General features: G+C 39.4%; 1 protein-coding gene across 3 annotated transcripts in view; it reads left to right on the top strand.

Moving 5' to 3' along the window:
• Positions 1–18,176, top strand: part of mccc1 (methylcrotonyl-CoA carboxylase subunit) — an 80,027-nt gene that overhangs the window by 31,605 nt on the left and 30,246 nt on the right. For all 3 annotated transcript variants that reach the window (XM_059944901.1, XM_059944894.1, XM_059944907.1), the window contains exons 6-9: positions 11,111–11,258; positions 13,331–13,452; positions 13,682–13,793; positions 15,440–15,521. In XM_059944901.1, the coding sequence (XP_059800884.1) occupies positions 11,111–11,258; positions 13,331–13,452; positions 13,682–13,793; positions 15,440–15,521 (464 nt within the window). The remainder of the gene's footprint in view (positions 1–11,110; positions 11,259–13,330; positions 13,453–13,681; positions 13,794–15,439; positions 15,522–18,176) is intronic.

Genomic DNA, 18,176 nt, shown 5'->3' with positions numbered 1-18,176 from the left:
CATAGAGGGTGGAAGACTACCATTCTGAAATCCCTCTAGAAACATTTCCAAAGTGGAGTTAGCAATTTATTCTTGAATTTTTTATACAGATCAATTGGAAGGCCATCTGGTCCTGCCCTTTTCCCTGATTTCAAATTATCAATGGGATGCCCAACTTCTTCTTTGTTGCTGGCTAATTCCAGATCTTCTTTATATTCACAACATAGTCCAATATGGGGCAATCAAGTACCAGGAAGAACAGATGTGACATTTAAAGAATGGAAATCCAAGGGACTTCAAATGATTCAAAACCTTTATTTAGCAGACTCGGAGACATTATGATGCCTTTTGAGGAGCTGAGGTGTACCTTTGACCTCAATAGTAAACATTTCTACAAATACCTCCAGTTAAGAAGTTTTGTTAAGGTAAACCAAAACTACACACACTTACCACACCCCTACATTCACACTAGGGGGGAAAAAATCATGATGAAGGACAGTTTGAGAGAGGGTATCATTTCGGAATTTTATAATTTGCTGGTATCTTGCTCATCTGAAAATTCACAATACAAGTTGAAAACTTGGGAGGAAAATTTGCAGCTTAAAATTTCGGACGAAGAGTGGAAAACAACTTGGACCAATGCTCATACTAAGTCAATAAACACTCGCCTTATATTGATACAGTACAAATGGTTAATGTTGACATATGTCACACCAGTGGAATTAAACCGATACATCAAAAACATATCAGACATATGCACAAAATGTACAGAAGCTAGAGGTACATTGTTTCATTGTATGTGGCAATGTAGAGAGACTGGAGCATTCTGGGAAGAGGTACGAGCTATAATCGAGAAAATTATTTCAAAACAAGTTTCGTTGGACCCTAAACTCTTTCTGTTGGGTTTGTACCTAGAGAAATATAATTACAGTAAAAATTAACAAGCATTTATAGATCTCAGCTTACTTCATGCTAAAAAATGTATTGCACAATTATGGAAAAGTACTTATAGACCAAGCGCTACTCAATGGATAAGGCAGATGTTATGAAGTCTCCCATTGGAAAGGATATTAAGGTCTAAACAGCAGATATTTGAGAATATATGGTGACCCTTCATTAACTATGTCAAGGATTTGGACTAAAAGAGTATTACCTTCTGTAGACAATGCAGCTTCCAAAATTTGTAGAAAAGTTATATTATTTACTTATTGATTTTTGAATTGTATTATAAATACCTGTTAAATTTTACACTTTTTTATGTATATAGATTACCACTTGTTGAAATAGGAGAAGCATTTTTTTGTGTTTTTTTTGTGTGTGTTTGTTGTGTTAATACAGCAACTTCTGTATTTTCTGAATAATATAAGAAAGTATAGGAAGGTAAAAGCTGTATTTCGTGGTATTAAAATGCAAATAAACATATTGTGACAAAAACATGAGATGAAGAGTCCTTAAAAGTGAGTCCATAGTCCATAGTTGAATGAAGTTATTCCCTCTGGTTCAAGAGCCTGATGGTTGAGGGGTAAGAATTGTTCCTGAACCTGGTGGTCTGAGTCCTGCGGCTCCTGCACCTTCTTCCTGATGAGAAGAGAACATGACCAGGATGATGGGGATCCTTGATGATGGGTGCTGCTTTCCAGCAACTGCACTCTGTGTCAATGTGCTCAGTAGTGAGGAGGGCTTTACCCATGATGGAATGGGCCGTATCCACTACCTCTTATATGGTTCTCCATTCAAGAACATTGGTGTTTCTATACCAGGCTGTAATGCAACCAGTCAATATCCTCTCCACCACACATCTATAGAAGTTTGTCAAAGTTTTAGATGTCATGCTGAATCTTTGCAAACTTACAAGGAAGTAGAGGTGCTGCTATGTTTTCTTCATAATTGCACTTACATCCTGGGCCAAAGACAACACGAGATTATTACACCAAGGAATTTAAAGTTTCTGACCCTCTCCTGATCCCCCAATGAGGACTGGCTCATGGACCACCGTCTTCTTCCTCCTGAAGTCAATAATCATCTCCATTTAGTATTAATACATTTAACAATAACTTTTGAGATAATGAAGATGGATTTCAAAGAATGGGGGTTCCCTTCCTCCACCATTGATGTTGCTCTCCCGAATCCCTTCCATTCCTCATACATTTGAGCTCACCCCGACTTCCCGCTACCTTAATTGTGGTAAAATTCCACTTGTCCTTACCTACCACCCCATGAGCCTCCACATCCAACACACCATTCTCCACAATTTCCACCATCTCCAAAGGGACTCTACCATCAAACATATGTTTACCTACTCTTCTCCCTCTGCTCCCTCTGTTATTCCCTTATCCATTCATCCCTCCCCACTAATCTCCCACCCAGCACTTAACCTTGCAGGCAGCTCAAGTACTACACCTGACCATTCACTTCCTCATTTGCCCCAAACAGCCCTTCCAGGTGAGGCAACACTTCACCTGTGAATCTCCTGGGGTCACCATTGTGTTCAGTGGTTGCGATGCAGCCTCCTCTACATCAGTGAGACCCGTTGTAAATTCGGGGACCACATCATCAAGCACCTCTGCCTCATCCGCCAAAAGTGGAATTTCCTGGTGGCCAAATATTTTAACTCCGATTCCCATTCCGGCATGTCAGTCCATGGCCTCCTCTTCTGCCACAATGAAGCCTTCCTCAGGTTGGATGAGCGACACCTTATATTACATCAGGGTAGCCTTCAACATGATGCCATGAATATCAATTTCTCCTTCCAGTGAAATTATTTCCCTCCCCCTCCTCTCTCCTTCTATTCCCCAATCTGGCCCTTTACCACTTTTCACCTGCCTATCACCTCCCCCTGGTCCAGCCCTCCTTTCCTTTCTGCTATGGCCCACTCTCCCCTCTGGTCAGATTCCTTTTTTTCCAGCCCTTTGCTTTTCCCACCCACTTGGCTTCACCTATCACCTTATAGTGGCTATCCTCCTTTCCCTCACTCACCTTTTTACTCTGGCATCTTTCCCCTTCCCCCCCAGTCCTGAAGAAGTGACTCAGCCCAAAGTATCGACTGTTTATTCATTTCCATTGATGCTGCCTGATCTGCTAGGTTCCTCCAGTGTGTTGTTTGGATTTCCCGCATTTGCAGACTTTCTCATGTTTATGAAGATGGATGATATGTTTTCTGCGGAACAGAAAGCATTCTACTTCCATACCCTTTAAGCACTGGTGCCCAAAGGCAACTTAGTTCCTTGGGTATAGAAGAGCGCCACCTGCTGCAACAGTTGATAATTTTCCAAATGAATTCAGCCACCCTAATGGAGATAACAGAAGTTCACTCATTGTTGTTTGTGCCAAAACAGTTAATAATTGGCTACAAAAGTTCCCATTTCTAGGTTTCTGTGATGGTCAATCCAAAAAGAGGAGTCATAAGTCAAAGATAATCCTGCAAACATCTTGTAAGAAATTTAGATGAAACTTTCCTTCGCTGACAGAGTTATGAGAACTTGGAACAGGGAATAGTTGAAGCAAATAACATGGATGTAATTAGGGTGAACTGGGTAAGTCTCTGAGAGAGAAGAACAGAAGGGCGTACAGGTTGGAGAAGATAATCATCTGAAACATAAAACCAGCAAAATAAAATTGGGTGAGATCTCCGTCATTCTGAAGCTTTGTATTGTGGGTGCATAAAGTAATTCTGCATGAAATCTCTTTCAGCAAACAGAGATTTTCATTATTATTGATAAAAGCTGGATTCAGATCAAGACCATTGAACTGAATAGAACGATATTGAACTCAATGTGTTCAGGGAATTAGACACCATTTAATTTTAGGAAATGAGACATTCGGACCCAAACTAGCAGCTCAGAACGTGCGTACCATTGAGTACTCAGACACAGTAGCAGTACTAGAATTATATTTCAATGTGTAATATAAGGCACCTCTTTCTAAACAGGAGATCAATTTTCTGTTGATGAAGTATGTAAAAAGGAGTGCTGGGAGCATACCAGGCACTTCTATGAATAAGGTTACTAGTTTGTTGAAGCTACAACACAGGACTGGATGTAGACTAAGCCATGTCACAAATGATCAATCAGTGCAGAGCTCCGTTGTCGTCCCAAGTTCACTCATAACTGATAGTAGATAATTGAACAACTACCTGGGGGCACTACATGAACTTTACCCTTCTCAGTGAACCCAGCATGAATATCAAAGAAAATGTATTTGCAATCATCTTCAGCCAGAAGTGTTGAGTAGATTATCGATCTTGTATTCCTCCTGAGGTTATTGCAATCACAGAGGTTATCCTTCAGTCAACTGGATTCTCTTCACATGAAACGACTAACTGCACTGCAAAGTCACTGACTAATTTCTTCCGTGATGCAGAAGGTTTGCTCATTAGCTGAAATACAAGCCAAGCAGATAAAATCAAAAATTGCCAACATATGCCCGAATGGCAAATTGTGCAACAAATCTGATCTGTCTAATTAGCACCTCACAATTCCACTGTTACAGTAAACTGGGAGAGTAACCATTCTTAGGTCAATCAAAACACTCGTAATTTGGATTTAGTTCAAACCTCTAAGTTCCAGAGAGGAAGTGACCTGAGGTGAATTTATTGAGTGTTGCATCAATTAGCTTTATTAAAGTTGAAAATCAGTAGAAATCCACTCGCCAAAGCCGTACCATGCACAAAACTAAATGGTAATGGTTTCTGGAGGATTGTCCTCTCCTCTCTGCCAAAGGGTATTTCTGTATGAATTCCTCAAGGGAATCTGATAGGCCCAGTAACTCATCAATGACCTTCCCTTCAACATATGATCAAACATGGATGGGGATGCTTGCTAACAACTGGAGTCCTCAATTTAATTATTAGCTTTATTGGCTGCTTGAGATTTCTCCTACCTAGAAGGACATGGGCAGCAGTCATGTCGAAACAATTCCTACTTCTAGGTTGTACATCATCTCAATTTGGAAATGTATAATTTTTCCCTGTTGCTGGATCAAAATTCTAAAACTCCTGACCCAAGCCACAACTTGGGAACACGTTCAGTACAAAGGCTGCAGCAGTTCAAAGAGTGATGCACTGTCACCTCCCTAAGGTGCAGATAACCCATGAATGATTGCAGAGAAAAAGCAACTGTAAACCCAAACCAATTTTTCCCCGACTCGTTATTTAGAAGAGATACTGCAGCTTGTACTGGTGTGAAAGTTCGAAGTAACTTTATTACGTGTGTGTGTGTGCGTGTGTCACCATATACAACCCTGAGATTAATTTTCATGCAGGAAACACAACAGAATCAATGAAAGACCACACATTATGGGATTTACAAACAACCAATGTGCATAAGATAACAAACTGTGCAAATACTGTTACGAATGTGCCACAGCTCTGAGGGGCCGAAGGGTACAAAGTCGCCCCCTCCTTTTTGAGAATCGCAAGATCGCTATTAATTCGGGTCTGGGACCCAGGAAATGAGAGAGAGACACGCAGAATCCACAAGGTTTGGAATGTGTCCTGGCCTCGGCGAAAACGGAACCATTGATAACGGCTATTGTCTCTTGGAGAAGGAATTGTGTATTGAGTACTGTACTATTCATTAAAGCCCCTCAGGAGACGACCAGAGTGGGCTGGTTGAGGGATTGCATCATCCCAACCTGATTGACATCTGAGACCTCGTGAGTAAGGATAAAAGAGGGTCTGGGGAACAACCCCTTTAGACGCACCAGGAGAAACGCTGGAAATCCACTGACAGCATTTTATAGCGAACGCCGGTGGGGGGCTCGTGTGCGTCCTCCCTTGCCAGGGTGGCGGGCTCATCATGGAAGAACGGCTTAGCGAAAGGAGAGGCCACAAGTGAACGGCCACACCAACAAGACTCCTGATGAATCGAAATCATAAAAGGAAAGCCGGCAAGTTTCTCAAAATCTCTCTCTCTCTCTCTCTCCAACCATTGCCACACAGCGGTCCCCAAAGGCTGCAGCCTGCATGAACTGAGTGAACTTTGTATTTCCATCGGACAATGCATTATCCCCAGACAACGATAGAGCTTATTTCTTATTGATTATTATTATACCAGCACTTTTAGATTTAGTATTGACGACGTATATTATCTGTATGTTTGCATTGATATTATTTTTGTGTATTTTTACTAATAAATACTGTTAAAAATCATATCATCAGACTTCAACAGACCTCTCTATCTTTGCTGGTAAGTGACCCAGTTACGGGGTTTGTAACAACGTGAGGCTTCGTCTTGAGATTTGATACCAAATTGAAGGGCCAGTGAATCAGGCTTTTAAGTCCAAACGTGGGTCTGGTTGCCCGGGTAACCAGACGGGAAACCAGCAAAGATGGACGTTGACGAATTTATAGAAAACCCAACTCTGGAGGTAATAGAAGCTGCCACAAAGTCGGACTTGATAAATATTGTGAAAGGACTAAATCTCGCAGAGGTGAGGTTGTCGATGAAAAAGCGGGAGGTGCGGAGGGCCATAACTCAGTATTATATTGTGAAGAATGTGTTTTCAGCTGAGGTATTGGAAAATATCCCTGAAAAGGGACCCGCTAGTGGGACGGTTCAGTTAGAGTTGGAAAAATTAAGTTTGGAACATGAAATTATGTTAAAAAGCTGGAAGCAGCTGAAAAAGAGAAGGAAAGGGCCGAAAAGGAGAGGGCGTATGAGGAGAAAGAGAAACAGAGGCAACATGACTTGGAGATGGAGAAGTTAAGGCAAGAGCGAAGAGCTCAAGGGTCAGACCGAGAGGAGAGATTTAATGTTAGCAGGGAGTTTAGGTTAGTACCTCCGTTTGAGGAGATGGATGTTGATAGTTAGTTCTTGCATTTTGAAAAGGTGGCAGTGAGTCGGAAGTGGCCCAAAGATCAGTGGGTGGCATTGTTACAAAGTGCGTTAAAAGGGAAGGCACAACGGGCATATGCGGCTTTGTCCATGGAGTAGAAGGAGTCTGAGAATTATGAGAAAGTAAAGGAGGCCATTCTTTGGACATATGAATTGGTACCTGAAGCGTATCGATAAAAGTTCAGAAATTTAAAGAAAGGGTGGAATCAGACGTATGCAGAGTTTGCCTATGAGAAGGGTGTGCTCTTGGATCGTTGGTGTGCAGCAGAAATGGTGGAAGAAGATTTTTGGCGTCTCAGGGAGTTAATTCTGATTGAGGAATTTAAAGGTTGTGTTTCGGATGATATCCAGATGTATTTGAACGAGAAGCCGAATAAGTCCATATCCGAATTTGCTAGGTTGGCAGATGAATATGCCCTAACCCACAAGACAAAGTTTTCCTCGAATAAAAGTTACCAGACAGACCATGGGAACGGCAGAGAAAGCTCGCCGGCTGAGGCAGAGATTCAGCCAGGAGCTAGCGGTAAAATTAAGGAGGAGGAAAGGCAAGATGGCAGGAGAGGTCCTGGCTTGACCTGTTTTAATTGTGGAAAGGTGGGTCATATTGCATCTAAGTGCCTTGCTCCGAGGAAGGAGACAGGAAAAGGGAAAGCAGCAATCCCTACAGGATGTATTGTGGTGATCAGTAGATCGATGAGAAAGCCCCAGGTAGACAGAATACGAGAGGGGTCTGAGAAATGTATTTCAGAAGGAACCGTGTCTGTGAGAGAGGGAGACACACCAGTTCCAGTGCGGATCTGAAGAGACACGGGAGCTGAGCTGTCATTGATTCGCAGTACGGTACTAGATTTTGGGTTGTGAGACTGGAGAGGTAGCTTTGATAGGAAAAGGGACAGAAGCGGTGCCCTTGCATAGGATCATTATAAATTGTGACCTGGTATCTGGACCAGTTGAAATAGGGGTGCGATCAGAATTTCCGAGAACTGATGTAGACATCCTTCTGGGTAACGATTTAGCTGGTGGTGACATTTGGTCGGCCATGGAGCTGACAAGCCAGCCTGTAAGTGTTGAGGACCCGCCCCTAGATTCCAAGATATATCCCGAATGCGCGATCACTCGCAGCGTGTCGAGAAAGGCAGCTGAGAACGAGACCAGTTTAAATCCGGCCAGTATCGATTTGGCTGAGATGTTTTTACCGACCCTGTACCACGAGGGGTTAGAGGGTGGAAAAACGGAGAATAGGAAAGTGAACGAGAGTAAGGGAAAGGAAGTAGACCTGCCCTTAACCAGGAGGAAATTTATAGAGGCACGGAGTAAAGATGAGAAACAGATAAGGCTGTTAGAAGGTCCAGGGTTGGACATGGATGATCTGTCTGGTTTGGCAGAACTGTTTGAAGAAGTTGAAAATTTTAAATGTGTTCCTGATAATGAAATGAAGGCAGTCCTAGATGAAAAGGATGCTATTACCTTGAAGAAGTATGCTGGGTTGGCAGATGAGGTTGTTTCAGCCCGCGGGGTTGAGTTTACTCCGGAAGGGAGTTGCCCACAGAGTAACTGGGAGGATCAGGGGAACTTAGAATTTGTAAAGGGTACAGGTATTGAAAGCCTGGAAGAGGCAGATGTCCCATTTGAGTGTGTTCAAGATGTGGATGCACGTGGTACTGGAGCTCAGAAAAAGTCTGAGGTATTTGATTCAGTTGAAAAGGACTGCAGTCCTTGTGGGTCAGATGGACTTGGTTCAGTGAAGAAAGGGTTAACCTTGGTAATAGTGGGAAGTGAGAATTCCTAGTCGTTTGTGTTTGAAGGTGTGTTAAAAGTTAGTGAGGAGATAAAAGGTGATGAGGTGAATATTATTATTGAAGGAAAAGGGAAAAGTGTAGTTCCTAAATTGAATGAATAAAATTTAAAGTCTGGATTGATGTCAGAAGCAGCAACCAGGCTACAGAGACAAATGCTTGGTAACATGGTGCCTGCGAATCAATTACATGTTGATTTGGAATGTAAAGGTGCCCCACACGCTATTGTTATTCAAGAGAGTGCTGTGAAGAGGCAGAATTTGAAATGCTGTTTGGACAAAGAGGGATCGCTTGCAGAGTTTAAACTGAAAACTAATAGCATAAAGGCTCCTGAAGATAAAACTAACAACTTGCTTAAAATCAAAGAATTGTGTGGAAATTCGGAAAATGGTCTGTTTGGAACACATTGTTGATAAAATAACTCCTATGAAAGGAGCATGCAAAAGCCTATTCCACATTAGTATACAAGTTAAACCCGTGAGAGTTAACTGGAAAAGGGGCGAGGGTTGACGGGATGCCACTTTAAATAACAGGATCCGGTTTTAAGGGATTTTGAAAAAGCATGTGAATAATAAAGACAACCCCATGGAAGATTGTTAAGTTTGAAAGTAACAAAGATTAGTATTTGCATGAACTTTTGTAGTATACACATAAGCTAAGATCACAACTCTTTAGTTTTTGTTTGCTGAAGGAAAGGAATAAAAAAGAAGAGTCTGATGCTACAAGAATTTATTAAGGTACAAGATGTTAAGATATTAAAGGAAGTGAAAATGTAAACGCTAACTGTTTAGATGCTGAATTGAATGTATAACTGCATTACTCTGTAGTGAAAAAAAAACTCTTTTGTATTGTGTTAGATTCTGAAAATCCTGTAAGACTCTGTATTAATTCATTTTTACCGGTGGTGAAAATCTTAGAAGGAAGGGGGTGTTACGAATGTGCCACAACTCTGAGGGGCCGAAGGGTACAAAGTCGCCCCCTCCTTTTTGAGAATCGCAAAATCGCTATTAGTTTGGATCTGGGACCCAGGAAATGAGAGAGAGACACGCAGAATCCACAAGGTTTGGAATGTGTCCTGGCCTTAGCGAAAATGGAACCATTGATAACGGCTATTGTCTCTTGGAGATGGAATTGTGTATTGAGTACTGTACTATTCATTGAAGCCCTCAGGGGACGACCAGAGTGGGCTGGTTGAGAGATTGCATTGTCCCAACCTGATTGACATCTGAGACCCCGTGAGTAAGGATAAAAGAGGGTCTGGGGAACAACCCCTTTAGACGCACCAGGAGAAACACTGGAAATCCAGTGACAGCGTTTTATAGCGAACGCCGGTGAGAGCTCGTGTGTGTCCTCCCTTGCCTGGGTTGGCGGGCTCATCATGGAAGAACGGCTTAGCTAAAGGAGAGGCCACAAGTGAATGGCCACACCAACGGGACTCCTGATGGATCGAAATCATAAAAGGAAAACTGGCAAGTTTCTCAAAATCTCTCTCTCTCTCTCTCTCTCTCCCCAACCATTGCCACACAGCGGTCCCCAAAGGCTGCAGCCTGCATGAACTGAGTGAACTTTGTATTTCCATCGGATAATGCATTATCCCCAGACAACGATAGAGCTTATTTCTTATTGATTATCATTATACCTGCACTTTTAGATTTAGTATTGACGACGTATATTATCTGTATGTTTGCATTGATATTATTTTTGTGTATTTTTACTAATAAATACTGTTAAAAATCGTATCATCAGACTTCAACGGACCTCTCTATCTTTGCTGGTAAGTGACCCAGTTACGGGGTTCGGAACAATACAAAAGAATAAATAAATAAATGGGGAAATGGATAATAAATAAATAGATGGACTGACAGACTAATGAATGAATAAATAAACAAACAAATAAGCAAGCAATTAATATCCAGATGAAGAGGTAGAAAATGTTCCTTGATACCATCAGGACACTCTTCAGATATGGGAATGAGGAGATGGTTTTGGAGTTAGAAAGAATAGCTCTGACCTAAAAATGCTTGTTGCTGATTTGGGGTGAGTTTAATGAGAAAGGTTTTATTTCTCTAACAATAATATTTTTTGTCTGGAAAAATAAAATGTATGAATCTAATGAAAAGCTGAAAGAAAATTTTGAGGTAGGGCTACCTCATTTCTGTAACCTCACAGTGAAAGCACAATGTACTAAGTTCACAGTACGGAGGAGCTGAATTAGGCCTTTTGGTCTGTTGAGTCTTCTCCGCCGTTCCATCATGGCTGATTTATTATTCCTCTCAACCCATCCTGCTGCCTTCTCCCCGTAGCCTTTGACAAGAACCTATCAACCTCTGCTTTAAATATAACCAAAGATTTGGCCTCTGCAGCCAACTGTGGCAATGAATTGCACAAATTCATCATATAATGTTCCATTATTTACGATTGCCTTCACATTAAAATGATCTGGGAAGTCTTTATTGAGATATAATGCATAATCTAATTTTCCTTTTAATAATTTTAATTTAGTACATCAAAGGCCATAATGTCAGCTGCAGGAGTGCCTATAGTTGAAGGTTATCATGGTGATAATCAATCGGATCAACAGTTAATGGAAGAGGCCAGTCGTATTGGCTACCCTGTGATGATAAAAGCAGTCCGGGGAGGAGGTGGCAAGGTAAGACGTTTGCAACTTGCATGAATGGAATAACCTTACTAATGTTTCAGGCCTGATCATTTAGATCTGCAAATGTTGGAAGTGCAATAAATACAATTTTAAAATGCATTTATGAAGAGAATATGCTTGTCATTGGCTGGAATGTTTTAGTTTGTTCAGGAACCAAAGGGCTTTCTGGACAGCTCCAGAGGGCAATTCAGGGTCATCTATGTTGGTAAGTCTGCAGCGACACATGGACCACACTGGAATACGGTTGCAGGTATTCTCTGTGACAGTAGATAGGTTTTTATGACAGTGTGTCAATTTCATTCATGCTGTCAGTGAAGATACGTAGTTTTTTTTACTTCAGATTTACTTAATTTCTAATGCTATGAACACGTGCCTCTGGAACATTCATCTAGACCTCCAATAACTTAACCAATATGCTGCCATACCCCTATAGTTACATTCAATGATAATTTATTAAAAATGTTATATTTAGTGTAGCAAAGTTGTTCATTAAATGTTAGTTAATTTGTCTGCAGAGCAAGCTCAGGGTCACTATTTGCGTTTGGAGTAATCTGCTGCTCTCTGTTGTTTGTATTCCAGTTGTGAAGTTGTAAACGAGCCTGTCTGGTATAACTGTCATCTGTCCCATTGTTGCAAAAGCACCAACTGATATCAGACAGGTTTAAGTTATAAACGTATTTGCATCGATTACCTGTAATGTAGTATCTAGATTTTTTAAAAATCCTTAAATTGGACGAGCTTCAGAACTTATAAACTGCAAAAGAAGGGGGATTGATTAACTGAAAACCAAGCGAATATTTATCTCTATATTTAGCTGTCATATTGTGTTTTCTTTGGAAATGAAGTATTGGTTACATAAGAAAGCAAGAGTGTGCCATTTCTATTTATTCTTTGTACGCCTAATAGTTAGGTTCTGCAGAAACCAAATGCTATTAATTCATCGTGAGTTTTAAACTCATGCTTATGCACAAGACTCCATAGAATTCTAGTTAAGGCATCATTTAGATCATGTGCTTGATTTCTTAGACAATGTTTTCATTTGATTAGAATTATGATCCAAGAAGTCCAATATGCCATTGTTTTGAAGGTATAAATTAGAAATGGAACGTATGGTGCTGGAACGATGGAGCGGAGAAAACAATCTCGTAGAGTCTAAAAGTCAGCACTTAACTGTTTTTGATCATTGGAAAGGATCAGGCAGGATTTTTAGGTACAGATATAAAAATCTAATCTAGCGGAGCTGAATCTGAATATTGCATTCAGTTTCAGTCACTCTCTGAGTCCCCAAGCATGTGAAAGGTGAATAATGACATTAAACAGGACCCTTCCTGTCCTGGAAAAGTTACCTTGTAAGATGCTGAATAGAAATTATTCTTCAGTAGCACTTTGAATTAAGATGCAACTGCAAGACAACAGAACATAGATATAAACCCAGTAAAGGCAAGTTAGGACTTGTACATTGAAGCAATTCTGTACATAAGGAGTTTTGTGCATATGTTAATCTGAAGAGCAGAGACAACATTTCTTTGATGGAGACTTCAGTGAGGGTCTCTGTGGAATAATGAGTTAGCTGAGAGGTGCAGTTTGCTTTATCTTTATCTTGGTAATCCTAGGTAGATTGTAAAGAATCATGTATAAGTTTCAATAGAGCTGTGATTTCATATTCTGAAACTAATTCATCTGTACCCATCACAAGTTGCAATACTGAGCATTAAATCTATAAGAAGTCCTCTGCTCCACTTCTTGACACTAGATACATTTAAGGTCTGCAATGTTTATTGCACAAAGTGAAAATCATTTTTGTACAGTGAAGTATCGCTGAGTTGTCTAGTCTTACTGTGGCATAAGTCATGTTCTCTTTGGATTAATGTTGCAGCTGGTTCTTTCATTCATGTTATTTGTGATTTATTGATGGGAAATTACCTCCTTGTACCTCATTTAAGGGACATTATACAAGTAAAAATGAAAATACACTCTGTCACTAGTGAAATGTGTTACTTTTTAAGTAATCTGAATAAATACCAGATTTATTCTTTGAATGTTCGTTTGATATTTATGTTCAGGGTATGCGCATTGCTCAGACAAAGGCTGAATTCCTTGAGCAACTGGAATCTGCACGAAGAGAAGCACAGAAATCCTTCAACGATGATATTATGTTGCTAGAAAAGTTTGTAGAAAATCCAAGGTATGTGGCTTTCATTTAGAAATAATATATTTGTGTGCTACCTTTGTTCAGTACTGTTCAGTTTAGATTTTAAATATTAGACATCGTTAGCATTCTTGTAAAAAAATGGAGTTAAATCTAGCAAATATTCAAAACTAGTATAACATCTGTGGAAACGTACAGTGGATGTATGTGATTCATGTATTGTGTTCTTGTGGCTGATAAGATTTTGGTTTTCTGTTTGCTGTAGACACGTAGAAGTACAGGTGTTTGGGGACCAGTACGGCAACGCTGTTTATTTGTTTGAAAGAGACTGCAGTGTACAAAGGAGGCATCAAAAAATCATTGAAGAAGCACCTGGGGTAAATTATTTCTGTAAATGGAAATTTCTCTCTAAGCAGTTTACTAATCACAGGGTGACACTTTAGTTAGATTACATTGTATTTTTCAGTGGAATTACATTGAAAATCAGCCAGACCAATGGAACATGTTCACTAAGTTTTAAGCACAGTTTATATTAAATAAAATAGAGTTGCTGGAATCTTTCTCAATCATTAAATCACAGATTAATGTGGCCCAGCCTGTGGAAGTAGCCAGCCTCGGTTGAGGTAATCACCATTGGGAGTTTCCATTAACTACACCCCTTTGCAGCATTAGAGAAAGCAATTTTGTTTTAGGCACAGAGGCACTTAAAGAGCTGTTTCAGATTATTTAAAATATGGAAAAGAACACATTAAAACTCAAATATTGTACCTACTAGATTTTACATATTTTCAATTCTTTAGAAACAAGTTATTCATACTGTCTATAATTTTATTATGATAAATTCAAATTCTGCTCTGTTATTTAAACTATCACTCTTAAATATATCAAGAAATATTTTTGAATGCATATTTTATCTTTTATCGCGTTGCCCTGATATTATTGCTGGATTTTCTGTTCAACAAGCTGCTGCTTTGTGACCAGAAACTTGAGGGCAAAAGCACACTTCTCAGAACTGCAGAATAATTTCTGCAGAATTCTTACAAGTAACAAAAATTCCACAGAATGTTGTTGTGCCCTCGGGGGAAACCAGTTTCTGTCCCATTAAAGGAAAGCGAAGTGGAAGGTACAATCTTTACGGTTCACTTGCCATGGAATAGTCTCAACTGCAGGCTTGTGATCGGTCAATCTGCATTCCTTACTCTACAAATCCTGGGTGTGGAAAATAAAGTCAGTTAAGAAAAAAATACCTATTAAAGGAACTGCATCCTCACAAAAGAATGTTTTAAAAATGACAATACTAGTTCTCTAAGTTGTTTTTAAGTACAATGTTTTATTATGGATGTTTTGCAGAGAAATTATTCATGTACTCAAACTCCATGAGATTCTGCATTGTAATGTGTTTTGAAGTAATTCATTATAGTTCTAATCTATATTTTTACACTGTTACCAATGCTGGAAAGTCCAGCAAAGGTCTATCCCTACATGCAGGAAGATTGCATTGCTTCTGGAGAAGGTAATTTCTTGAACTCCTGAATGGTGTCCTTCAGCACAGTTGGTTATTAATCCTTTTCAGAATTAGGTCAACTTTGTTAATGTGGCACTGCAAACACATGAAATTCAATGTAATTCTTTAATGGTCAGCTCTACTGGCAGTACTTAATTATTTATTGTCAAGTTTCTTTTTAAATGCTGTTCAAATTCTCAAGCTCCCCATGTGATTTGGCCTCAGTTCCACTGAGTTGTTAGATGGGTCTTCTGCATTACTAGCTCAGAAGAATAGTATTACTTTATCTTAAAATAAAAACATATCAAAAATACTTGGCAGACAACACAATTTGAGAAAAGAGAAATAATGTTTCGGGGAAACAGCTTCTGCAGCTTTATGTTTTTCTATTGTACTATTGTACCTGTGTGTGAACTTTTGTTTAGGCAAAGTCTACGAGTATAAAGTTTCTCTTTAAGAGTCTCTATGGATAGAAAAATATAAAGACATTTTCTGGCATTTGCTGTTTTAAAATTGTAGCCTGGAATTAGTCCTGAAGTGAGGAGAAGACTTGGTGAAGCTGCAGTCCAGGCAGCTAAAGCTGTTAATTACGTTGGAGCTGGTAAGTAAACATCAAAGTTTACAATGCTGACCAGTCTGTTGCTTAACTAGAAGGAATGTAGAGCCAACATAGATGTAATCAAAAGTCTGCGCCCCAAACCTTGCTGGTATCCTTCTGCATCATTCAGTTAAATTTCCTGTTCATACAACTCTGTTTAGGAACTGAGCAGAGATGAATATGAACAATTTCAGCTCGCGTTTAGGTAATGCCTTTTACATTCCATGTGGCTTCTCGGGGACATTATCAATGAACATATGACTCTAAGCTAAATAAAGAGGTTATAGATCAAGAAGAAAACAGAGGGAAGGTTAGGGAAGGGTATTCCTTAACTTGGACACTAGGCAGCTAAAGGTGTGGACAGCTGAGGACAGCAAAGTCAGGATGAGCAAGAGACAGGGGCTGAAGAATGGCAGCTCTTTTCCAGAGATGTAGAGCTGGAGGAGGCTTTGGCACTAGGAAAGGACAAAAAATGAAAGGATATCTGATGGCATCTCATTGTAGGAGGTAAAGATGTTCGAACATTACTGAATGTAAAGGCTATTGGTATGGAAAACAAGGACAAGGGGACTCCTATTGTTGCTTGTGGGGAGTTGTCTTTGTGAGGTATTAGATATCATTAATTATCTGACAGGTTGACTACCTTAAGGTTACTGGATAAACGAGAGATTTTGTTCTGACTGCATTGCTTGTGTAATATTCATGCAAAAATGAAAGGCTTGAGAAATAAATGTAGCTCTGGAATTCCCTTCTGTTTAAATGTTTAGTCAGCATTGTTTTTATGACAGAGTATTTAAACAAGACATAAGTAGGGGCATCAAATTCAAAGATGAAGATAAATAACTTTGAAATCCAGTCTAGAAAACCAGTGACCCATATAAATTTAAGTACCAGTAACTAACTTTCTGTTTATACCACTGAGCCACCCAGTGGAATATTTTTCCACGTCTTGGAACCTCTGCTGCCTTTTTCTCACTCTCTTGGCTAAAATTCTCGTGAAGTTTCACCTTCTGATGAACAATCTTAAATTGGCATCCAAGTTCCATCACCAGCTGAAGTCCTCCAGTTAACGTGACGGCTGTGTTTACTGCTCCTTGAAATCTCTACCCTTAATGATCCGACTTACAAATATACTATTGGATGTCATTAAGTGTGTTGAAATTAAGATTAAACCGTTTTGTACTTTCTCCGGTACTTTACAACTGTGGTAACTCAAGTAGGTTTTTCTTCCTTCTGGACTCATCACTCTGCTGAGAGGTCTGAGGTTGATCATTCAATCAATTGCACCCAATGTAGTATCTTTTCACTTTTACTTTTGTAAGAATGAAGTGCACATTATCGTGCACAAAAGCTTGACTTTATAATAATTTTTCAACAATGATATAGTATTAGCAGGGAATTTCATCTATATAATGCATATCTGGTAACTGGGGAAAATAATTTAGAATTTACACTGCTTCCATTAATTAATTCTTCCTGTCCAGGTCAGTAACGCACCCCATTATATAATTTCCATGGAAGACACATTTGTGGCAAACTAGTGTTGAAATTATGGCACTTTTAAACTTGAAAATTAATAGACTCTTGTATCTTTTAAAGATTATACCTGTTTATCAGTTATATTTGTAAAGTGGATCACGAATATACAACTGCTGATGAATTTATGTTAGCTTTTGAATGTTGGGACTCAAATTGTACCTATTTTCAAAATTAATCTGCTTTGGAGAGTACAGTCCATCCCACCAATCACATCACAGGATATGCAAGGGTAGCAAATTGGCTCAAGGACAGAAAGTGTGGATTAGGGATATTAGGATTAGGATTAGGGTTTTTTTCCCCGTATTGTAGTACAATAGAGAGCAGTGTACCTTGGAGGTCAAAGGCAGGTGTAGAAGTAATTGGGAGCACATGTGCTGTAATTTTTGTAAGTTGAAATTACCCCTTTATCTTATGGTCTTATTCAGGGCATGAAAGGTTTTGGGGAGAAGGCAGAAGAATGGGGTTGAGAGGAAATGGATCAGCCACGATGAAATAGTGGAGCAGAATCGATGGGCTGAATGGCTTAATTCTGCTATGTTTTGTGGTCTATGGAATGGCATGTTCAGAGTGGTTGCTAATGCATATAGGATCTCAGATTTATAAATAGAATCAGGGTAGAAAAGCACAGATGTGCTAACCTGTAAAATAATGAGGTAATGGCGGGAATATAATTACAATTCCGCTGCATGAAAATCTAATAGAGGGAACAGAAATGTTTTCTAACTGTTCCAGAGATGGGGATTCTTAGCTAACAAATTGGAATGGTGAAACTGTGGTTCATTTTTTTCTTGAGGCTTATTCCATTATGATGTAGCTTTAGCTTACACACTTTCGGTCTGTTTTAAAGATTTTTATTATTTAATTTTGTCTTATGAAATCATCTTTGAAAATTATGCTTTTTGTTATGTTTGTACTGACTGAAATAAAATTTTGTTCATTTATTTAAAAAAAATTCATCTGCTGTTTCTTTATGAGATATAGTACAGAAAATTAAATTAAAAATCTTAAGGTATAAGGGTGAATGTTTTGCATTAAATTCTGCGCTGAGGGGAAATTGAAATATTTCATTGATATGAAAATATGACCTGCAAAATGAATTTTGACTGACTGAACAGGGGT

The sequence above is a fragment of the Hypanus sabinus genome, chromosome 2 (genome assembly GCF_030144855.1).
Source record: "Hypanus sabinus isolate sHypSab1 chromosome 2, sHypSab1.hap1, whole genome shotgun sequence".
Lineage (NCBI taxonomy): Eukaryota > Metazoa > Chordata > Chondrichthyes > Myliobatiformes > Dasyatidae > Hypanus > Hypanus sabinus.
The sequence above is the reverse complement of the archived record's forward strand: the minus strand, read 5'-3'. Positions and strand labels throughout refer to the sequence as shown.